Source organism: Anabas testudineus, chromosome 21, assembly GCF_900324465.2.
Source record: "Anabas testudineus chromosome 21, fAnaTes1.2, whole genome shotgun sequence".
Lineage (NCBI taxonomy): Eukaryota > Metazoa > Chordata > Actinopteri > Anabantiformes > Anabantidae > Anabas > Anabas testudineus.
Genome location: NC_046629.1, coordinates 5,960,241 through 5,984,991, shown reverse-complemented (window position 1 = coordinate 5,984,991; position 24,751 = coordinate 5,960,241). Strand labels below are relative to the sequence as shown.

Sequence of the window (24,751 nt, the reverse complement as noted above, 5' to 3'; positions counted from 1 at the left end):
TTTTAATATTTGTCTTTTTTTTTTTTTAATCCAGAAAGACATAAGACGCACGTCAAACATCTGTTGTTAAAACTATCTGCTGGCCGTCTATACACCATTAACATCGCGCATTTTTCAATTTAAATTATTAATGTGGGAATAGGAAATGGTTAACGTGTTGGCTTCCACACAAACATTTAATATTTTTTAATAGTGTTTAAAAGTCGTACAAGTTCGAGTTCTGGGGCAGCATGTGAACGCAGCGGTGTGAGGGCGGGCGCTAGCTGCTCCGCTCGGTGCAGCCCTCGGAGCCGCAGTCACCACGGACAGGTACTCCAGCGTCCTGCCAACGCGGCCTTAACCAGTGCTGAGTCCAACGAAGAGCTGACCCGCAGCCATGGCGGCTGAGACGGACAAGGTGGAGCCCGCGGACAGCGAACAGGATGAAGAAGAAGATGTATACGAGGTGGAGAGGATCATTGACATGCGGGTGGAGGAGGTAACGCGAGCTAAATGCTAACGTTCAGCTAGCTTGGCAAACATGGCCTTTCACTCCACTCTCACGACGCGTAGCCCACCTACAGCCCTTTCTGTTAATAAACCACCTTTATGGGATGTCTTTTAAATGCACATTGATGCACAAACTTGCCCTTGTGCCGCTTAATCACCACGTTAAACCGCGGCTGGCTGCTCGCCCGGACATAAGCATCGTTTTTCAGCCCAACTTCTCCCATGATGTCCGTTGGGCTCTTCCCTGCTGAGGCCAAGGACGGAGGCTTGCAAGCTTGCAGATATTTTTACCATGTTTGCTCTTGCTTAGTGGCATAATTATATTCCACAAATGAAGGGAATAATGCTTGTTTAATTGCATAAAACCGATTGGAGGGGGAGATTTCCTTGAGTTAATCACAGCAGGATAATGACATTCCAGATATGGACTTACTATCCTCTGCTAGTGTTATATTAGCATTGTGGCAGCTGCATTGAAAATGACATCCCCTGGGCACCTGTGTTAACCTTTTTAAAAACTTTTCTGCACACAACTATAATGTTTAAATTAAATTTGATTGATCATTAGGCTAATATAGACTTGTATAAGGCATAAACTTTAATATTTAAGTTCATGTTTCTGCAAAATCTATGTAGTAGCCCTTCCAGGGCATCAGTATGCACAGCATGCACTAAACTTAGTATTTAGTATAAAATTACATTTAAGTGATTATGTGGTATTTACTGTAAAACAAATCTTGGATTTCATTGAGATTGCCTGATCTTACATGATTTAACTAATATTTATTGTCTCTACTTGTCCTAAATGTTGCAAAAACACTAAAAATTAAATCTGCACTTAATTTCTCATCAGGTGGAGCTTACACAAATTAAGCACACTGTGACTCTGTTTACAGTGTAGTGCTGTTCAAGGAATAAAATATTAAATAAAAGAGTTAATTACCACTTATTTTTAACAGTGATTCCAACTGTTAACTCGTGTATTTTCACAATATGGTGCCACATTTTCACTTTTAAATATTAACCAGCCCTTCACATGAATGCTCATCAAGGGAGTGCTTTTGTGTATTTGAATAGGGGTGGTTTGTTGGGTCGTGTTTGCTTTTCCTTTAAGTGCAAAAAGGTTCTTTGCATTCACTGTTTCTTTACAGTAATCAGCAGCTTTTGGAACTCTTAAAGGAATTGAAAGGTTTGGGAAGTAGTTACATAGATGGACTTCATTAGTAATTTGTTTATTATTCTGTTTTTTAATAATGTTGTGTAATGTTGTATCTATCTGAACAAAGTAGAACTGGGTAAAAAAAAAGTCTGTTTCCACAACAGAACTGTGAGCAAATATTGACAGCAGCAGTCATGCAAGCCACTTTCAGATACTTGTATGATAACACTTGCCTCTAATGGGGGTCCAGACCTTATTTAACTTAATTACCTTGATTCTATGTCATTTTACTGTATGTAAACCCAAACTCAAGTAATAATCCTAGAAATATGTATTTAGGCCCAACTGCTCTTGCATGTGAAAAGTCACTGTGTGCTTCTCTGGTCACTCCACAGTAAAAGCTTTGTTGTTTCACTCTTTTTCATCATTGATTGACTGATGTGCTTAATCTTATCAACTCTATTTTAGGCTCTGGACAAACACAATGACTCACTCTGGGATGTGATGTAAATCAAACGAATTCAGATATTTTGTGCAGTTATTGCTGATTTGTTTTGCTTTTTCTCAGGAATGAATACTTGTCACACTGTACAGTGTATGATCTATTATGTACACAATCAGTAAATCAAAGAAATATTTCACTATATAAATGATATATATATATAAATTGTGTCTGCTGTCAGCTAACTAGGCTTGTTAGTCAGCTGTGAAATTGTGGCAACTACCTACCAATGTGTCAGGCCAGTTAGATGGTGATGCCTGATCTTCTATCTCTTCGTTCAGGGTGAAGTGCTCTACAGAGTCCGATGGAAGAATTACTGCTCTGATGATGACACTTGGGAGCCAGAGGCCCATTTAGAGGACTGTCGCGAAGTCCTCTTAGCTTTTAAGAAGTCCTTAGCTGAGGCTAAAGCCAAGAAAGAGGCAGAAGCCAAAAAGAGCGTGGTAAGTGACAGCCAGCATTACAGAATACTACTCAAACTGTAGCCACCAAGACAGCGGTACAGGTGTATGAATAACATTTATGGAGCACAGTGTTGACTGTTGTTCATTATGGCCCACTAGAATGAAGAGACTGTTTTCTGATTGGTTGCAAAACCAAACGGGTCATGGGTGAATTACACAAAATACAGTGTCAATATATTGTCTAATGCTTTTTTCACACTGCCAATGACGAATAACTAGTGCAGCAACACGTGCCATTAAGGCCCTAGTGTCACGACAGAGGAAATGCAGATATTCTGTGACAGATTTCAGCAGATGAGAGCCAATCAGGAGCAGAGAATGATGTCTGTTTGCTACAGAAGATGAAGGAAATTTAAACAAAACAGGAAAACATGAGCACACTGTCTTAGCTTACAGATTTTTTTTTCTACATGTTTTAAACACATTATGTAATGTAGGTTATCAGTGAGAGTGAAAGGAAATTCTGCTGACATGTAAGTCATCCAGTCCAGTATTATGAGAATGTTTAATCCAGATATGTAACATTGCTTGTCCTGCTCTTTTGTTAGAAGCTGCTGCCTACAAAGAGCGACGTGTTTGACGCTGACTCAGAGAGTGATAGTGACAAAGACCGTCCAACTGAGGCCCCTGTAAAGAAGAAGAAAAAGAAAAAGATTCGGGAAGAAGAAGAGGAACCACCTCCCAAAGACAAAAAGAAGAAGAAAAAGGACAAACGGAAGGAGGAGGTCAGGCCTCTACCTGCTCCAGAGACAGATGATGAAGAAGAGAGAGCTCCAACTCCACCCTCTCCCCCTGTGGAGAAAAAGACTGAATCTAAAAAGCGTGTTGTTGACTCTGAAGAGGAGGACGATGAGCCTGTTCCCACTAAAAAATACAAGAAGGAAAAGGGAAAAGAGGGAGTAAAGCATAAGAAAGACAAGGGAGATGATGGGAAGAAAAAGAAGGGGAAGAAGGAACGAAAGGTTGAAACGTCTGAAGATGAGGCCACTGCACCTCTGGAGGACGAGCTCAGCAACAGCACATCAGAGTCCCAAATAGAGGATACTGCATTAACGGAAACTCTAACAAAATCAGCAGATAAGGCACGTTTGGATGATAAGGCCAAGCTAAAGAAGGGAAAGTGGGAAGTAAAGCTTCAGGGCATTAAGGACCTCATTCATGAAAAAAAGAGCAAAAAGCCAGATGCTGCCCAAAAAGAAAACGCCCACCAAAAATTAAAGAGCCTCACTTCTAAAAGCAAAGAGGAGGCTGCTCCACTCTCAGACTCCAGTGACAGTTCAACCCTACATAAAAAAGCTAAGAGCAAAGGGCAGGAGAGCACGTCAGCACCACCCAAAGTCCCATCATCCTCTACATCCTCATCATCCTCCTCGTCTTCAGTCACTGCTTCTGGCAGCACCAAAGTTAAGGAAGATGAGGTGGCTAAAGAGGAGGCACTGGGACAGAAGGATGCCACGGGTTCCACTAATCTATTTGAGAAGTTCCTATTAAACTGCGAGGCCAAGGACCGTGCTCCTCGCAGGCAGCCCGTTCATCAGCCTCCTGTAGAGAAGAGCAGCAAACCCACAAAGGTACAGTATTAAGCTGTTTTTAAGTCTGTCTGAGTCTGTCAGCCTGACATTAAACGGATGTTACTCTACCAGCTCTCTACTACAGAGTCTGAGTAATGTCCAATTGATCCCATGTGTGAATACAGCTTGTAATTGCTTGTCATCAAAGACATCTAACCAACTTTATTTACATACTGTAGCGCATTGTTTTCAATGAAGTGACTAGTGCTGCTTCAACATTAACAAAATGCTGTAATGGTGTAGTTAATCAAACACTGTGGTTTCTGCAGAGTACTGTTGTGTTTGTCCTGTTACCTGAACACTTTATTCAGGGAACAGCCTTCTCGAAAAAACAAGACTGTTTCCCTAAGTGAGAACGAGTCTGCTGATGTGCTGCCTGTAACTGGACAGTGTCAGGACCTGATTCTTCAAACGTCATGAAGAACTCAAGTTCCTATTTCAAAAAATTACAAATTGGTGCTGAGCAGTTCTGATTAACAGTGATCAGAGTTAATGCTGCACGGTTGCTCTGAGACAGGAAAGTCGTCTGTCTATCCCTCTATCTATACTTCCACAGTAGTCATAATAAATTGCGGCATTTTCAGTACAAAACAAAGTCTATTGCAACTCAACACAAAATCACTATGCTAGAAAAATAAACGATTTTATTCTAAGATAACTGAAAAATATCCACTTCAGTTAATTATGACAGACCTTTGAATCCAAAGTTAAGATCCAAATTACAACACATTTGACACCTGTCCTTGTACTGCCCTTTTAGGTAAAGCTATATGGAATAAACCTTTGGTGTTGGTGGGTAATTATAAACAAATCTGCTACAGAACACCACCATCACCTTTATATTAAAATTAATGTATTGAAAAGTCAAGACAAGCTACAACATTGACATTTATGTTGACCTCTACTCAACATTGTTTGCTTAGTAGTTTGCCTTGAGGTTTTAACTGTTTTGTTTTTATCCCAACATCAGCTAACAGGGAAAATTGAGAAGGTCCCAAAGACAACCAAAGAGTCTCCAGCTCAGAGACCAGAGCCTGAGAAGACAGAGAAGACCAAGCAATCAGATGGTATGCATGGCACACACAATTATTATTACAGTATTACAATAAATCCTCCCTACATGAAAGTAATATTGTTTGAACTAACAGTAACTTTAAACTGTTGATCCAACAGTATGATTATTTTGGATGATGTACTGTAGTTGCAGTAGACAACAGTGCCTCTGTTATTTAGTTTAGCCTGATTATAAAAAGAGGTGAACAAAATAATACATATGCTTTTAACAACGCCACAGACTGCACCTTCCAAAATGGATCATGCAGATAAAGCGACCACTCTCTTAACACCTCTGTGCACACAAACAGTAACAACACAAATTACCAGATAGAACCGATAACAAATCAGGTTTTTTTGTTGGTATATGTTAAAATTATTGTAATTGGCTCCAAGGGAGTTTCTTTTTTTTTAAAGATTAATTATTTCTTAACACATAATTTCACTATGTTACATGATGTAATTCATTATATGACAGGTTAATATTTGCTACTGCTTAAAATTACTAAAATAGATGGTTCATAGTTTGTCAAGTACATCTTGACATGACTAAGGATGGTTTGTGGTCTAGAGTTTGGTATTGTCTGTTTTGCTCCTGCAGTGATTGATGATTTGCTGGTTCATTAATCAAGCTCAAAACATTTCCTTAAATTCAGCAGTTCTCCCCTTCCACTACAATAATAAATTTTTATGTCACTACTTGATAAACCTGCTACAGCCAGTAAGAAGCAGGTCTACACTGAGCAGAAATGGAAAATGTGGAGCCAGGAACTGCTGCTGTTTTCTATTGGATTGATTGACAGGCATGATTGAGAATGTTTAAGCTCTTTGTGTCACATCTGTTGTGAAAAATGACTACTTGTCTGCCCACTCTTTAGTTCCTAGACCTGCCCAGAGTCGTGGCTTCAGCTTAGACAGTGAAGAGAGAGAAGGAGAAGAAACTACAGCAAAGCCCAGGACTGGTGAGGATTTCCGGGAGAGGAGAGACAGGCCAGAAGATGCGCAGCGTCCCGGCTGGGAAAGGAGAACCCCATCAGATGACAGAAAGAAGAGGAGAGAGGACAGTGAGCCCAGACTCTTCATGGCCTGTGATGACGGTCAGGACACACAACACCCACCAGAGGGTGCTGACAAATCTGGTATGTTTCCAGTTGGCCATTCAACATGCTGATCTGTGTGTCTTCCAAATATCAGATTGTTTTAGCATATGTAATTACACATTTCCCTTTGCATAATTGAGATGTTAATTATGTTCGTGTCTGACTTCAGTGTTACTACAAAACCTGAGGTTTTAAACAAATTGAGCAAAATTTTCGAAGAATTTCAATTCAGTATCCACAGTTTAGCCACATGTAGCTGAACATCTGTCTGCATTGTGTGTTGAACAGACAAGAGCCAAGCTACTTTGAGTCTTGGAATGGACCTCAACCTGGACTGGATGACTCTGGACGACTTCCAGAAACATTTGAACGGAGAGGATGAGATTCTGTCGGGTCCACCATTATCACCAAGTGAGTATTTGCATTCATGTCTGAGATGATTGGCTGACAGCTGTCTAATTATTTACTTCTATAATTACTACGTGTAAGATTACAAGGGGATTGTAAGAGATTTTCTAAGTTCGTCAATGACACTTAAAAAATGCATTCTTGTAATTTAATCTTTAAACCCACTGTAATAAGACATCTTGCATTGTAACTAAACCTGTCATGGATACCGCTTTTAAGTCTGCGGAGCTTCAATTATGTTATTCGGCAAATATATAACATTATTCATTTATTTAATTATTCAATCTATACTGTATACATTCTCTAAGTTGCAATTGGCTCTTCCTTCTTCCTACCAGGTGAGTTGCGGGATGCTGTGAAAAGTGGAGATTACATGGCTGTAAAACTGGCACTTAACTCCAAGGAGGACTACAACCTAGACCAAGAGGTATGTCCTCTTTAAAATGTGTCTTATTTTCATTTACTGGCATATTTAGACCTTTTTGTTTATTTAATATTTTTAATTTCCATACATTCCAATGCTTTGTGAGCTTAACACAATAGCACATTTTACAAACTCAACAGCTTTGCACCTTGGTTGCCCCCAGTATGTACTGTATGTGTGGGAATGATTGTGTACACAGGCATGAAGAAAAACATCCAATTTAAATATGAACAGTGTAATAGTGTCTCTGCATTACAAATGCAGACAGTGTGATATTATGTTAGCCGAGGAGTAACAAGATTAGAAATTTATGTTGACTTAAACATTAGTGGTCCAGGAATAGTTTTTAACCTATGTGGAATGTGTCCACTCCAGACATATTTTAGCGTCTTAATCCCTGTGTAAAAATGTCAACGTGGTATTGGACCACATAACAGGTATGCATATTTTCTGTCCCAGTCGTTGGTTTGTGATTTGACTTTTGGGTGATCACATTCTTGTGGAGCTTTTTTGGAAACCCACTCCAATAATACAAAATAACATTAGGACAGTGGCTCAGTGGTTCACTAGGGCTACGTAGCTGTAGTGACTCAAGCCTAGTGCATTCAAGGATCTTAATAGTGATTCGTACATGATTCATAAAAGAACAGCTGAGGTGTTTTAACAACTATGCACCAAGAAATCTGTCTCTTCAAGATCCACATCAGCAGTCTTTACTGTTTGATGTCTACTTATGATTCATCGCGTCAAGATGTTTTTCACAACACCAACGCACCTTCACTTTTGCATCAAATCCAGGTAAGTTAAAGTTTAACAAAATGTTTAAATTGATTTATGGAAATATCATTTATGAAACAGTGTTGTTACAGCGTAATGAGATAGTTTAACTTGAGTAAAGCTATTGTTAGATTTTTAATCATGAAGCAGGAACAACTGTGTAGTAAGTAAGAGATACAGTGAATCAAAGGGCCAATTTGTTTATTCTTATAGGTCAGAATATGTAAAAAGAACAATCCCACATTGCTGTTGCATTGTTGTTGGCTAGATGATATTAAATACACTTAGCTATCTTATTGTTTTACCATGACAAGATAGGGGTGAACATTTAATTGTAACACATTTTGTCACACTTTTCCTAGGTTAGCCAATCTACAAAATTAAACTTAGTGTTGCCTGGTTGATAATTATTTGTGCATGCCAATCTGTCCACTGCTATCTTGTTTATAAATTATTTGTTCATAGTAACTTGGACCGAACATTTTGCCATGCATTATTACATATTCATCATAATGTATGCACATTAGAGACTCTGGTGTTGTTTCTTTCTTGCAGTGAACAAGCCAAGCGAAGAAAAGAGCATGAGTGCATGAATAGGACAAGATGAACACTATGAAGCAGGTACATATATGCTTTCAGAACATGTATCATTATCATAATCGAAGCACATGCAGCATGCACCAGTAGCTATCATGTATTCAGCTTAATGTTTGTTTTCATTTATCGTACTTAACATTTAAAACATCTATTCAAAGTATTATGTGAACCACTAAGCGCCATTTAAGTGTTACCATGTTTTTCATCTGTACATGGCCTCATTGTGGATAGTTAAATAGTTGTTTGTTTGTTTTTAGCCACATGTTATTATGTGACTAGATTGATAGGTTTTACTGTAAAAACACTGCTTTTTAAGGACAAAAAGTTTTATGTATACGACATTAAAAGAAACAATCATTTGTTTTCAATGCAAACCATTAATGTAGGTCTGTCCATATAGCATTTCATCCACCACCCCATGACTAGATATATTTGATTAGACATTTACAATGTCAAAACGCTGCTTGATCCAATAAAGCCAACTGTTCTTGAATGGGTCACATGTGGTTTTTGTACTGGCGATTTAAGAGGTGTCAGGAGTTTTTTGATACCAAGGTTGGGCTAAAAAGTGATGAGTGGCCATCACATTGATCTTTGTTTGAATGAGCCTGGATAATGGTGGGGCATTGCCAAGGTGCTTAAAAAAATGTGCAAAGAATTTTATGCAAGAAAAAACAAAAACGTTAAGTACTAGAATTAAAACCAAATTTTAGCAGTTTCCCCCCATTTCTCATAGGTGTATGTTGATAAATTGAAGAAATCAACTTATATATGGGGTCTGATTTGGCAAATGAGTCTTACATATACTTGTTCTTTTTCAGGCGTGTTCAATTGGTGAGAAGAGATCATTTGAAGGAGAGACGAGCTTGATTGAAGAGAGAAGTTCGAGTGATGCTCTTAGGTTGACTTCTAACCTTGACAGTGCAAGAATCGAAGAGAGTACCCCAAGAGTAGAAGAGAATATCCCTCAAGATTTGGATTGTCCAAAATATGGTGAAAAAATGCCAAACTGTCCTGCCAGAACAAACGCTGAGCAAGTGACAGAGAGGGAGCATGAAAAGATCGAAAAAAGTGGAAAATATATAACTGAATTCAAAGACATTTCCTGTGATTCAGCTATCAAGCAGGAAGGTCAGGGAAAAGAAGGCCAGAAGCAAGCAGAGGATGATGAGATGTCATATGATACAACATGTGGTTTACCAAGTGAAATGCGTTTGAACTTTGATATCCCAAAACCAACAATAAATCCAGAAGAAATGCCAACTGAAGATAGTGAAAAAACAGAACAGAAGGGTATAGATGACAAAACTACTTCCCCAAAGCAACCAAATGACTTGAAAGCTGAAGAGCATGTGGTTGCAGGTCACTCAGATAGTACAAAGGAGATTGCTAAAAGGCCATTGCAACGCCGCAGGAAGACTGTGGAGAAGAAACAACCAACACGATCAAGTTTAAGGACCTGTAAGAAAGTGCTTGAAATAAAACCTATCGCAGTGGATGATGAGAAAAAAGAGTCATGCAAAAAACACTTTTGTTTATATTGCAAAATGGCTTTCACCCAACTTACAAAGCATTTGGAAAGGAAACATGCAGAGGAAACAGATGTTGCACATGCAGTGCACTTTCCCAAAGGTTCCAAAGTCAGACAGACTTTACTTGACCAAATTCGCAATAAAGGAGATTATGAACACAATTGTGAAGTTCTCAAAAGTGGTGAGGGGGAAATTGTAACCAAAAAACAGGTGAAAAATCCCAGTGTATCTGTTCGTGACTTCCTGCCATGCCAACATTGCTTTGCTTTTTATCGAAAAACTGATTTATGGAGACATGAGCGATCATGTATGGCCAGAAAGGGAGACCAGAAATCTTCTGAAAAAATAAACAGAACCAGGGTCCATAGTGCTGCCTCCAGACTACTTCCAATGTCAGAATTCTTAACTGGAGGCTGTGAGGAAATTATTCACATCATGCATCAAGATGACATTTCAAGGCATGTTAGGAATGACCCACTTATTTGTAAATATGGCAATGCATTGTCTGCTAAGTATTATCATGACAAGTCCCAGTTTGCTTATATTGCACAAAAGATGAGGGAACTTGGTAGATTTGTACTTGCTGTAAATGAGCTTGACAAAAGTGTAAAGTTTTTGCATGAAATATGTATACCCTCCAAATTTGAATTAGCTGTTGAAGGGGCCAAAAAGCTCAGTGGTTTTGATCCCACTTCCAGTAAATTTAAAACCGTTTCCCTTATCTCAAAAATTGGCTACTCTTTGAAACGAGCTGCCGAAATAGCATTTGGAGAAAGCCGCATGACAGAAGACAGTGAAACTGAGGGGGAAGTGAAAAAGTTCATACAACTTCTTGATACAAAATGGAGCCAGTGTTTTTCACGAAAAGCTCTTGCATTATCTCTAAAGCAAGAAGGGAAGAAAGTGGAAGTAGACAAGTCAACTGTAACGGAAGATTTGATAAAACTCCACAGGTTTATTATAGGGGAAGAAGATGAAGCCAGGAAAGAGCTAAAGGAAAATCCTAGTTTGTCAACATGGAAAAAGCTCAGTGAGGCCACCTTAGCGGACGTGTGTCTGTTTAACAGAGGGAGGGTTGGAAATATTGGTAGAATGCTGTTGCAAACCTACACTTCCAAAAAAAGTAAGGGAATATTTGTACCCTCTGCAGATCAAATAAAGAGAAGCACAAAATTGGAGCTGGACCTTGGTGCTAGTTTTACAAGGTTGGAACTAGAAGGTCAATATGGACGTAACATGCTGGTTCTGCTAACAGAAAGAATGGTTTTGTCAATTGACTTACTCATTAAAGATCGTGAGCAAGCTGGTGTGTCGAAGTCTAACCCATACCTGTTTGCACGGACTGAGGGTCCATCCTTTATCAGAGGATTGGATTGCTTTCGAAGGGCTGCAATGGAGTGTGGAGTTAGGAATCCAGAAGCACTTCTGTCCTCATCATTAAGAGAGCAAATTGCCATCTGCTGGCAACTAATGAGCCTTAGTGAATGTGATTTGGATCAAGTGGCCAAGCTGGTGGGAATAAGTAGCCAGGAGTGTTACCAGCTCTCAAAAAATTCCTCACAGCTGGAGGAAGTGTGCAAACAACTGCTCAAGATGGATCGCACACTGCCAACAAATCCTTCCAACACTACAAGAAATGGTGAGTATCATTGGTTTCTCTATAATACTTTACTTTTTTCCTTCAGTGATTAGATAGCAGAGAGCTGGTGCCCTGGAACTATAGTTAATAATTGACTAAATTAAATTATCTTTAAATAATTAAATTATCAGGAAAGAAACTTTGAAAATGCCACACAAATGCTTAATTTGCTTTTTCTGAAACTTTTAACTGTTGGGACCTACTATTAATATAGTATAGTATATAATTGAAAGGCTACTATATTTATGATTGAATAGCCATTGTGTTTCTATTATATAACTATGATTTTCTAAATTATCTTTTTAGGAACTACACAAAAGCCTGCATTAAAGAGGCGACCTTGGAGTGAAAAGGAGCAGGCTGCAGTGAAGCGTTACTTAAGTGAATTTATCACAGGGATGAAGGTTCCAGGCAAAAAGGAGTGCAATGCATGCATAGCTGCTGAACCAGATCTTCATGGAAGATCTTGGACAGATGTCAAAAACTATGTACACAACACACTACAGACGATACGGAGGAGAAATAACCAGCTGAAGTCTGAAGGAAATGAAAATGCTTTCAATCCAAAGAATTCAAAAGCTGGAGTTAAAACATCCAAAAAAGATTTAGAAGACACAAATATGTGTAATATGACAACAGTTCATCCAGATCATCTGAGCGAAAGTTCTGATTGTTGTTTAGCTTTGGCTCCACCAACCACTTTAAGAGAATCCACACCATTTCCCCCAGAGATGACTTCAAGTTTTACATCTTTATGTGCCACTAGTTCAAATATGGTACATACAAGTCAGCCACTAATTTCTTCTTTCACACCACTTAATGCTACTGATACGCAAGTAGTTCCTACATTTACTCCACTCAACACTACAAATGCTCTAATGCCTCCGGCGTACTCATCAGAGAATAATAGAATTCTTTCAATGTCTCCTTTGTATACACAGAATGCTACAAGTATGCCACCCCCTTCTGTGTATACACCACAAGACACTTCAAGTACAATGATTCCTACTTATAGTCACCTTAATGCTCCAAGTACCTCTATGGTTCCTACATTCACATCCTTGAATACTCCAATTGTCCCCACATTCTCATCAATAAATGACAGAAGTATGCCTATTGTTTCTTCATTCACACCTCTGAACCATCCGAGTACCCCAGCATACCCCACAGGCCCACCTAGGGCCCCCACAACTGCACAAGTTGTCCCATCAATCCATGGACCTAGTATTCCTGAAAGAGCACCAGTGGTACAGGAAAGTACACCCATGTCCACTGCAGGAAGACAAGTCAGTTCAGCTGTCAAGCCTCAAAAGCGAAACAAACGGTTGTGGAGTGAGGAGGAACAGGCAGCGGTGAGGCGTCAGCTTGGAGACTTCTGTAAACTGGTCAAAGTGCCAGGCAAAAAGGATTGTGACGCATGTTTGGCTGCTGAACCTGCATTAAACAGCAGGACATGGAGGGAAGTTAAATATTTTGTGCATAACTCAATTCAGTCAATGAAAAGAAGAGGACAAGTAGTTGCCTCTAAACAAAGTGGCGTCCAGGAGCCAGAGACTCATAATTCAAACACAGAGTGGGATGGTCCTGTTTATCTGTCCCTGTAAAAATTTGTAATGGACATGCTAGACAAAAATCTCACTGAAATTGTAGAGATGTATGAGCTCTGTGGCTTTAACCTCAAATGATATAGCGCTTACACATTCAGCACATGTGAATTGTTGTAAAATGTCATTGAACCGTGGTCTCAGTAGCCATGCGGATCTAGACAACGTTTACAGCTCGTCCTGCCATTCTTTAAATCACATTTCAAAAAGGTCCTGAAGTATTCAAAATCACCAGATTAAGCTCTTGGTGTACTGTTGCATGAATATACACTAAATGGGTGAAAACATGAGGATGTTTGTACAACAGCTTTGGCTCAAAAATATGGCTATTAATATTTGATATGGTTAGATTGCATATACAGTACGTATGTAACACAGTTAATTATGTGACACTTGATTTGTCAGTTCATCACAAGTGTTCTCTATGGAGTTTTAAATTTAAATGTATGATCATTTAGTAAACGTGAACCTCATTTTGCCGAATTTGGGAGATGACACCGGTCACTGGCAACAACCACAGTTGGCACATGTGAAAACAAACATATTTTACAGATCCAAACAGTATTTGTGAATCGTTGAAAGCTATGGCTGAATTGTTGGAATCTCCTGCCACTGTGACCAGGGCAATTTCTGCAATGAGCAAAGATGACTGGCCTGGCCTCAGCGACTGTATATTTCCAGAGGGATTTTTACTCTTTAATTCCAAACATACTTCTGCCTGTACTGTTTTCAGTAGCATTTTTATCAATTTTGATGATCAAAAACTAAATAGAAAACCTACCAGCAAATATTTGCAGCCAATCCCTCCAATATGTTAGATGTGCTTTGACTTGCTTTACATAGTTCCCCAGTACCTTGCCCAAGTGTACTATATTCTTGCTTTAGCCAGTAGCCTATATTGTAGATGGCCCCTGATAGTCTGCAGCAGTAATGGCATACCTTCCTTGCTGATGTTAGCAAATTAGGAGCTTTGTGTGCATACCTCTTACTTAAATATTATAATAACTTTTTTTTTTCTTTTGAAGATTTTGTTGATAAATGAGCATTATCTTCCTTTTATATGTTTTTCATATGTATTATCAAGCTGCAGAAAACTTGGTTGTATTTTTGTATTATACAGGAATCTCCTAGAACATTTAGTACTTCATTGATTTAATGTACTGTAATTTTAGGTAAAATACACTGCATTGTTCTCATTTTTATTGAAGTTGTCATGATTAGATTGCCTTATTATGTCAATTACTCACTAACATTACAGTTTTCTTAATCATGTTGATTGTAGCTAACACACAGCTTAGCCAGTAAGTCCTGATAAGCTGTGCGAGTTGTTATCATGGCTATGTACATTGGCCTATAAACCCACAGATTAGATGGTGTTTTTTTGTTTTTTAAGAAGTGCAGTATTTTACAAAAGTTAATACATCCGATCAAAATAACAAATGTCTTTATATCTTACATAAATGTACGTCATGACTGTACTACACATTAGACACTTAATGAAACGGTTGTTTTCCCTCTGAATAAGATGGAAACTGTTTACTTTTTACCTATATTATCAATTTCTACAAAAAATACATTTCATTTAAGGTTTTGTACCTTTTACATGCTAAACAGTTTTAAGCCGTAAGACAAGTTGAACACATCTCACCCTGAATTTAGTAGTAGCACATTTCTACTGGCAAATGCAAGTTGCAGACTTTTGTCAAATTTCAATTTGCAAAACACTGGATATCCATCAAGATATGTTGACAATCTGTTGTTAACAAATCTGTGTGTCTTCATTAGGTTACATATTTTTTATAAAAACAGCATTTATTTTCATTTTTCTGTGTTTTAAAGATTGTTGAGGTTAGGGTTAAAGAGTTCCAGAACGAACTGATGTTATTTTTTTAAGGATAATAGCTTTTGTGTTTCCTCAGTAGCCGTATACAGTGATCAGTGTTCACCCTTTCATACCCACAAGCATTAGTGCAGACCCGGGTCATTTTAACCATTCACACCAATAGCAGACTGGTTCTTCCTGTGTCCTTGCTTCATAGTGAAAGGGATATATTGGTATTACAGAACATTAGACAGTAGATAGTTACACTCCAGATACATTTGTATGTGAAGGTCTACAACTTATATATAATCATTGAGGCACTACAATTAATGTTGGGTGTTGCAATGTTTTCTAGTACAGAACTTTCTTTCTTTGCTGTTGTATACACAGTGCTTGTTAATCTTCATCCTGTTGTAATTATGCTGCTTTTAGTTCCTGCTTCTTATCAAGTCTTGTAAGGAACCTATATCTTCTGCTTGTACAATAAAATGCTCCTTGGATTAAAATGTATAGATTTTGTAGTTATGAGAAAGACACTTGTTTGCCCAGGGTTGCACCTAGACATTAGAGTCCATTAACTTTGCTGCCATCATATCTAAATATGTGGTAGAGGTCAGGCAGCATAACAAACATGGGACTTAATAATTATAGAGGCTAAATTGGAATCTTGTGTTTTAATACAATATCAAAATGGATTTAATTGACTGTTTTTAAAAAATGTATGAAAGGGCTTTTTAATAAAGGAAATAGTTCAAGATTCCTTAAGCTTGTCTTAATACAATATTGAGGTGCTTTTATGCATGTGACAGTAGATCTTGGTCACTATAGCTGTCTCTGTTTTGCCCACACGCTCTAAGAAATGGCAGCCAACAGTCCTCGCTTTATACAAAATGCAGCAGTCTGACTAATCCAAATCAAGACAATGTCTTTCAGAAAAGAATCTGTTTAAGGCAGTTTTTCTCCTGATAGAGGTAGTTTCTTCTTCTGACTATAATTTCTTCGCTCTAATACCTATCATTTGCTGTCTCTTTGACTTCCTCACATATTAGTCATTGACCACTTTTCTTTAGATAGGTTGTTTGTTAGTGTTTAACTTGGGAACAACTGCAAGTTCGTAACTAGCATTTAACTCAACGCCTAAAATAACAAAAGCGACGTGTTTGATTTGGTGTGTTTCCATTCTGCAGCTGTAACACACCGATCAATGCAAATTAGCAATCCACAGAAGGTCAGAGAGAAGGGGGTCATTTTCCTCACTTTGTCTGTGAAAGTGCAGCTTTGAATCTGTCTGTTTGTCCACAGGATGTCAGCGGTATGTCCCTGAGCATGCTAGCAGCAGCCGGGGGCCAGGACGACATCCTCAGGTTGCTGATAAAAAAGGGGGTGAGGGTGAATGCACGACAGAAGAACGGCACTACAGCTCTAATGCATGCTGCTGAAAAGGTAACTTGGTGAATTTGCACATTAAATTTAACTTGGAATTTCTACTGTAGTTATTGGTTATCAGACCTTAGCTCAAAAAACAGCAGTAACAAAGGTAAACATCAGCCATTTATTACTGCCTCTAGTTCTGTTTTAAATTTGATTCTGTCTCTCAGTGATTAAAAATACTGTGAACCTCTACAGAAACGTGTTTTATATTCTGTCACACATTTTATGTTAAGTGTTGTATCGTTTGCAAGTTTGTTAAATTTTAAGTGTTAGGTTAAAAAATGGAATGTGTATGTTTGTTGTGTGGGTTGACATGGGTATAATTGTACATACAAAACTGTATATCATAAGCTTTTAACAACACTCTCATGCAGTGTTCACAGAACGTCACAAGACGCCTGCAGACTGAGACACAGACATTCAGTACTTTGTGTATTTTCTCACATCTTGATTTTATTTCTTTTCTGTGTCAGAATTTCCTGACAACTGTTGCTATCCTGCTGGAGGCAGGCTCCTACGTGAATGCTCAGACACTGAGTGGGGAGACGGCACTGATGAAGGTAAGGTTGCATTTGACTTAAAACAGGTTTAATGCAGAACTATGAAACCAATCAAGTTTGAACCTGTAGGCCAGACACAGGTGTCAGGTAAAATGTGGTTCTTCAATAGTAGTTGTAAAACGATGAATTTATATCACATGACATGACATGAAACTTTTCTAGTCACAATCAACAATCATTTTATGTTGAAATTCAACCTCCTACGTCATCCATAACATTCAAACCAATGACATTACTGTGGTGGGGCAGAATATATTAAGCTGCAAGTGAACAGATTTTCTCATTTGTAGTCTTAGTGCTAACCTAAGCTAAACTTCTGTTGGCTTTAGCTTAACAGTTACTCTACAGACATGACAGTGCTATCAATATTTTCCCTAAGCTCCAAGCTGACTACGCTTCTTTCTTAAACTGTTCTTTAATGTAGTGGAACCCAGCCCCTCATTAAAAACATCTGTTTACCATTAATTGTTCCAATGCAGAGTGATGGAAAACATTAACATACATTAGGCCTCTTACACACAGTGATTTCAAATTGTTGGAAACTGTACATGGGTCACGGGTTGTGTTGGTCACTGTTTCCTGTTTTGCACTATAGGCATGTAAAAGAGGGAACGCTGACGTAGTGCGCCTCCTGCTGGAGTACGGCGCTGATTGCAACATCCTGTCCAAACACAAGACCACGGCCATGCACTTCGCCAAACTCAGCAACAACCTAATGGTGTGCGACCTCATCAAGGACCACATCAGCATGTGAGTGCTGACCACAGATTCCAACCTGACTGGAAGCGAAAGAAAAAGAACTGAGTTTACATCCTTTTACACATTTTCTAAATGAAACTGGTTATCCAGAGGGCTTGTCACACACACACACACAACACAAATGTTCAGATTGTTGACTGATCCTTTATTGAAGGTTTCCATTAAGAACACATCTCTCTCTTTTCTTGTTTTGTTTGTTTGTATTTGGTTTAGCTTGCCCTGTTTATGCCTAATACTGATTGATGTACACAAAGCACCACTGCTCAAACATCCTTTTGCTAAAAACATTGCTTAGGGTGGAGAGTTGTTCCTTTCTATTCAACCTGTAATCTCTGTTTGTCTCAGGTTGTCTAGTGTGGCGGAGGACACCATCCGAGCATACTTTGAGTCTCGTCTGGTGCTGTTGGAGCCCGTCTTTCCTCTTGCCTGCCACAGGCTTTGCGAGGGACCGGACTTCTCTTTAGAGTTTGGCTTCAAGTCACAGCCACAACCAGAAGGTAAAACACAAACTTCAATGCAGAGGGTCATTATATCTGTTAACAGCTGTTTGAATTTCTTCCTAATTCCAAAACGGCACACATCAAGCACATAATACAGAAAATATAGGTACATGTACTAGAACAATTCCAGTGCAGATTGCGGTAAACTATAGAAGTCTTTGAATTACCTTTTCATCATCAATTTACAATAATAATCACATATGGTAAAGACATAGAACTATATGTATAACTAAAAAGATCCTCCATAAGAAACTGAACGACACTTTCAGTAAAATAATTATTAAACAGTGTCATCAGGGATCGGTCAACCTGAAACCTGCCTCTGTCTGAAGTGATGCTGCTGGTTCACTCACTGTCTGTTGTGTATGTGGAAAAAGATCTTTTATCTTAAAATTTGAATTGGAGGAGAGACAAAAATTAAAATTAAATTAATTATCGTGTTTTTATCCATACCTCCTCTTCCAGGCTCAGGAATCCTCCTCTTTATATTTCATGCCAACTTCTTGAACGAGATCACAGCGAGGCTCTGCGGACCCTGCAGCGTTCATGCTGTGGTGCTCAACGACAAGTTCCAGCTGCCCATCTTCCTGGTTGGTTCTTAACAAAAATCACAGACAGAACTGTTCAGTTACAGAAAGGCTTTCTTTTTCTGCAGTAGCTCTTCATACAGACAGTAACAGTGCAGTAACCATTAAATCACAGGAAACTCAGTAAATATTATATATTAATGTCTCTCCTTTTACCTTCAAACATTCAGGATAGTCACTTCATCTACTCCTTCAGTCCGATTCCAGGCATCAACAGACTCTTCATCCGTCTGGCAGACACACCCACAGCCAAGGTGACAGACACAGCAACACACAGACTAAATTTAAAACATACATGTGTAGAACAAGTGGTTTTCAGGATTTAGAACTGGCATTTGTAGCCATTAGAAGAAGAAGGAAATGAATGATTCATTAATCAGAAGATTTAGAGACACAGTTGGGTAGAAATGCTAATATCTAGATTTTGCTGTACTCTCTTTTATCTGAACAAATACAAGTTGAACAAAGAAGTGACCTGACTGAGGAGCTTGGATACATCATCACTGTTGACCAGTAAAATTGTCACGTAATAAAAGTGACTACAGGAAGCGCACAAGGGACTATTTACAATAGCGGATTAATAATCATTAGGGTCAAACTAGTGCATATTTACAGTAGCAGGATGGCGAATGGGGGACTGAGTGAAATTAAACTACTCTGTGTGTGTGTGTGTGTGTGTGTGTGTGTGTGTGTGTGTGTGTGTGTGTGTGTGTGTGTGTGTGTGTGTGTGTGTTCTTGGTAATGAACAGTGCAAGTGTGTGGCTCTCTGATGTGATTTTAATTGTTCAAGGACAAGTGAGGAGTAACACTCTTGTACTTGTTAACAGGATCAATTTATGTGTTGGTTCTGGTCTTTCAACATTAATTGTGGACAAGTAGAAAAATATATGTATGACCAGCACTGCACTTAAGGTTTCTATTTTATTTTTTTTTCCTCTGTTTATTTAAAACAACTAATGTCAAACATATTTTCTGTTTCTCACTCAGCAAGTGTTTGCTAATAATGCCCCCAGTGGGAAAGTTTTAAAAGCTGAATTACCATTTCATTCCTTCAGCCAATAAAAGAGGGTAAAAAGTCAAACTATTTGACAGCGTGTTAACTGTTTACTTTTTTGTCTGATGTCCTTTCCTTAGGTCAAGCTCCTCATTTGTGCATATAGAGTCCAGCTGCAGTGACGCCCCCTCTGATCATGTCAAAGGTCACTGCGAAAACTGGCCATTACAGCAAGACGAGCACACATATACTGAGCAGCAGCTGAAATGCTCTGCTAGACTCTTGGTCTTCTAAGAGACGACTAGTTTGTTGGATTCTCGTCACCTCAGATGTTGGTGCAAAATCTCAGACTGAAGCTCATTGAGGAGATCTGAACCTGGTTTAGACCACAGCTCCGTATTGGTCTACATGTGCAGCAGATATCGGAGGATCTCGCCGCGCCAGTTAAACCTCTACTTTAAGCAGCCACAATCAAAAGCTCCCTCCTCTTTCACTTTAGCAAGTTCTAACACTGAAACCCTCCTGGGTCGTGCCTTTCTCTGATCTCCACCTTCTGTCAGCGTGGTTTTGATATAAACCTAGCTTGTGTGTACGTGTGTACCTTTTTTTTTTCTTTTTTTGGGTGCATTTAAAAACATACAAAGGAGATTTTCATCACATTTTTTTCTGTTTTTAAGCTTTTTTTTTTTTTTTTGAACCAAGCTAATAATTTCTAACTCGTATTGTGTTAGGTGACACAAAACTTTGTAATGATCTTATTTCAGTGATTAACTTGTGTTTAAGTATCAGCCTCAGTCTCTTTCCTAAAGCTATGATGTAAAATCTGGCAATGCTCTGTTGATATTAGGTAGGAAATAGCTTCTGGGTGTATTGATAACCTCTGATCAGAGACCAGCTTGATAAGAACTTCACATCTCATTGAAATTAGAGGTGTAAACACAAATCAGAGTCACACTTTTCTACATGTTAATATATCTGAATGATGTGATTGCAAAGTAGGATGTTGTGCGTTTTTAATGAATGAAGAGAAGTTCCTTTTGCCTTGCCTGGACAGAGATGCTGTTTATATTTTCTGGTTTGTACATATTCACATACTATATATAAATATATACGTACATACACTGTATACGGTTATAAAGTGTAATCCAATGACTATTGTTGCTTTTTTTGCCCCAGTAGGAGTGGGTTAAGTTATTTAGTTTGTACAGTAAAAAGCTCTGATGTTAATTTAACTTGAGAGGGCTAAAGTGTCTTGTGTTAGACCAGCTTCCCTCCTAATGAAAGTTTTTTTTTTTTTTTTTTTTTAAGTCACCTACTGATGGCTGCAGAGTCAAACATTTTTTTATCGCTGTTTTATTTAACCTGCAGGGCTACCATTCAAAACTCACTCCACCATCTCCTCCAGTCTTTGTTTTTGTAAGGTTTTGTAATTGATATTAAAGGATAGCCTCTACAGCAACACAAATACCAAATGTTGTGACGGCATGCCTGGATTTTAGCTTGGTGAGACTGTTTGTAAGCTCAGCTCAGGCCGGCAATATGTCTTTAAAGTGCAGAAAAATGTTGATGAGACTTTTTGTCTTTGTCCTCCAGATTGATGGGGCCTCTCTGTGCTGCCTTAACATCTAGTTTGTTTTTCTTTCTCATCCATGTCAAAGTAGAAAAGGAGAAACTATTTTTGACTGTTACAAGACAACATTTTACCCAACAGATCAATGGACGACATGTAAATGTGACCACAGTAGCTGATTTTAATACACAGATTTCAATGCCTTGCTTGCTGTTTTGTGATTTCCTTTCTCTGTGACAATAGTCGTACAAAAAGTGCCGAACTACTGTCACATTTGGAGACAGTACAGTATAGTAGATGCACACCAACGGCTCTCTGTGTTTTTCTTAAGCATACTTTTATTTTAATCCAATTCAGAATATATACCAGAATAACTTGCTTATTTGGTGTCAAATCTGTTTAACACAAATTGATGCTCTTGCCTTCGATCACACTGCCACTGTAAAAATACCTTAACTTGCACTTTATTACTCACCTTGACTTAATTCCAACTGTAGGAGAACCTGAAACCTAAAAATACAACAAAAACATCAAAACTGTCAAAATATAGATATGTGTGTGAGATTAAACAACAAAGATGTGACATTTGAATTCCCAAACTTTTGGAGTGGGAAGATCATCTGAAACACCAAAGCTGACTCCAGATCAGACCTATTACTACTAAAAATAACTAATAACTAACTAACCTGCCTTGATAATGATGCTTCAGCATCATTGTGAGGGATTACACACATGTAACTTGTTACTGAATCAGGAAAGTGTTCAGTAATCACATTACCAACAGTAAAGAGCGCTGAGGCAAATACAACAATTTGTAATGTCCAGAAAAAGAAAGAAACCGCTGGTGCCCAGAGCAACATGCACACAACAGGTCAGCTGATGACTAAACCTTGTGTGAAGAAGCTGTGAAGATATCAACCTTCACTAGCCTCCAGAGAGCAGAGGTAAAAGTATAACAATCCACCATTTGGAGGAAGCTGAGCAGAAGCACACAGGCTGTTCAACAAGATGAAGCTCAGTGGAGGTGGTGTCGTGGTTCTGGCTGCACTAATATTTATTGGTGCAATAACTCATGATGGGAGCAGCAGCATAAATTCACATGTGCAGGTTTTTCCATTCCAATAATTTTGGACACAGGGAATTGGAGAACAGCTGTATCGCGACACAAACTCTCTCTCACACACACACACACACACACACATTGGGAGGAGGTAAAAGGTGCATCTGAACGTGGAAGTCTCCATTTTCTCCACAATCAGACACAGTGAAGATCTGTAAATCCGACAGAGCCCCCAGAAATAAAACCTCACTGCCGCCCTTGATCTGCACAGTTCATCAGCAGAGATGCTCGTCGGTTTCCTGCACCGCCGACCAGCGACGTGAAACCGATCTGCACGCTTTGGTGACATGTGAACGCACCTGATCCGCCATATTAACAACGTGATCATCAGCTTGTTTTACTTTTTTCTTTCCTCCCCGACGCAAAAAGTCACTGCACTATCAGTTTGGTGCTTGTTCTTATGACTCATAATTGGCTTGTGGTACCCAGTGGATCAGTTTACAGTTTCCATTTTGCACAAATCATTTTTAAATTTGGCCTTAGAGGGTTTAATATTGGGGGCATCCTGCATTGAACACTGTTTTTTTGACTATTAGTTATTTTCTCCAAACGTTTGGTTTCTCTTGCATGTGTCTGGATGAAATTACGTGAGGAAACCCGACAGAGCTGAGAACATGAACTCTCTCAACCCGGATTCTTGCTCCTGATTGGACCCGAGCTTTGCGTGCACTTCACTGCAGCCTGTTTCCCAGTTCCGACCAAAGCCTCTCAGGATCAAAGTGTCACACACCAGCTGAACTGGAGTCGGTTCACACGGAGTATATTATACACCTCGCTAAGGTTAAATCAGCTTAATGGAGCGTTTTAATTGCCAACCATGCGACCCCCTGATTGATCCTGTTGCGCTTGCGCAGCGAAAAAAATACGAAAGGTTGCCATCAGAGAGAGTGATGAACAATGAGGTCTCACTCTGCTTACAACAAATGGGAACATGTAGGCTGTGCAAGGGGGGCTTAAAGAGCCAGATCCATTTTCTAGACAGTTTTAGCATCCAGGAGAGGTTATGTGAAAGTTGAGCCATGCCTGCTGGACTTCCTCCTTGTTAGATCTGCATGGTTCTACCAGAACCTCTGCACCACACAGAGATATAAAATGATGAAATGGAAGCACTCAAAACACCAAAAAACGTCCCTCAGGTGACACGCTTCAGCTTAATAATGTCATTTGTTCTTATTTTGGATGTCCTCATTGTCGTTTTGAGTGTTTTTGCAGCCATTCTTTGTGTCTTTCTGCTGTAGTTTTGCACCTCTTTGTAGACATTTGTTTTTGTTGTTGTTTTTGCATCTCAGTGGTAATTTTATATCTCTCTCCTTTGCCTGATCTGTATGAAGTGACTGTTCATATTTCTTCTCTATGAATAGCAGACACAACTCAATCACAAAGAGACACAGAATTACCATAATGAGACATCCAGAGGGATGTAAAGCAACTACGAAGATGTACAAAGCAACATGAAAGACATAAAAACACTGGTGCATCATCACTTTTACCTGCCTGTGCCACGAGGCCCATTTTCCCATATCCCTTCCTTCAAAATAAAGGTGTTTGAGTTACAGTCTGCATGGTTTAAATACACACCAAACTATCATTATAATGCAACGTAACACGATAAAAAGGTTTTAGCAACTCTTTAGTGTTCAGCATAGCATTAACAAACATACAAATTTTACAATTCCTTTTTAACTCCAACACATTTATTTGAGAATTGCAGTTAGTAAGTTACTTAAACATAATATGAGCTAAATAAATAAATAAATATGTAGTCATATACCAAGTCACTTGATCTGAATCCAACTTGGCATGCATTTCAGTTGCTAAAGAAAGTTGCAGTAGAAACTCCAGACTTCAGGAATCCACTGATGGTAAATGATTAGCAAAAAAAAAAAAAAGTATTAAAACTGACTATTTAATTTAGGATTATGTTTCTTATTGTGGCACTATATGCACACAGTTAAGTCTTAAACTAAAGCATGTGTTGATTGTTTTATTTTAAACTGTGGTGACATACAGAGTGAAATCACTAACACAGTGTGACTGTTCAAATATTTGTGGACCTCACTGTACTTCCTGTGGTGTAAGAAGCACCAAC

General features: G+C 38.8%; 1 protein-coding gene across 4 annotated transcripts; it reads left to right on the top strand.

Moving 5' to 3' along the window:
* Window positions 1-264: 264 nt before the first annotated feature.
* mphosph8 (M-phase phosphoprotein 8) lies at window positions 265-21,749 on the top strand. 4 transcript variants are annotated; one of them, XM_026376181.1, is made up of 14 exons: window positions 269-478; window positions 2,432-2,593; window positions 3,163-4,185; window positions 5,156-5,252; window positions 6,117-6,377; window positions 6,627-6,749; window positions 7,085-7,173; window positions 16,444-16,584; window positions 17,046-17,132; window positions 17,728-17,882; window positions 18,237-18,388; window positions 18,857-18,981; window positions 19,149-19,232; window positions 20,113-21,749. In XM_026376181.1, the coding sequence occupies exons 1-14, from the start codon at window positions 377-379 to the stop codon at window positions 20,152-20,154; spliced, it is 2,643 nt and encodes an 880-aa protein (XP_026231966.1). In that variant the 5' UTR covers window positions 269-376; the 3' UTR covers window positions 20,155-21,749. The 4 variants fall into 4 exon arrangements, with proteins under 4 accessions (XP_026231963.1, XP_026231966.1, XP_026231965.1 ...); XM_026376178.1 differs by lacking the exons at window positions 16,444-16,584; window positions 17,046-17,132; window positions 17,728-17,882; ... (2 more) ...; window positions 19,149-19,232; window positions 20,113-21,749 and adding exons at window positions 9,366-11,715; window positions 12,022-16,435 and having other exon boundaries at window positions 265-478; XM_026376180.1 differs by lacking the exons at window positions 269-478; window positions 2,432-2,593; window positions 3,163-4,185; ... (9 more) ...; window positions 19,149-19,232; window positions 20,113-21,749 and adding exons at window positions 7,180-7,968; window positions 8,503-8,568; window positions 9,366-11,715; window positions 12,022-16,435.
* Window positions 21,750-24,751: the final 3,002 nt, after the last annotated feature.

Coding starts and splice junctions, on each gene's coding strand:
- mphosph8 (XM_026376178.1), top strand. CDS start 377: ATGGCGGCTGAGACGGACAAGGTGGAGCCCGCGGACAGCGAACAGGAT. Junction 5,253..6,116: donor GAAGACCAAGCAATCAGATG/GTATGCATGGCA, acceptor CCCACTCTTTAG/TTCCTAGACCTGCCCAGAGT. Junction 11,716..12,021: donor TTCCAACACTACAAGAAATG/GTGAGTATCATT, acceptor TTATCTTTTTAG/GAACTACACAAAAGCCTGCA.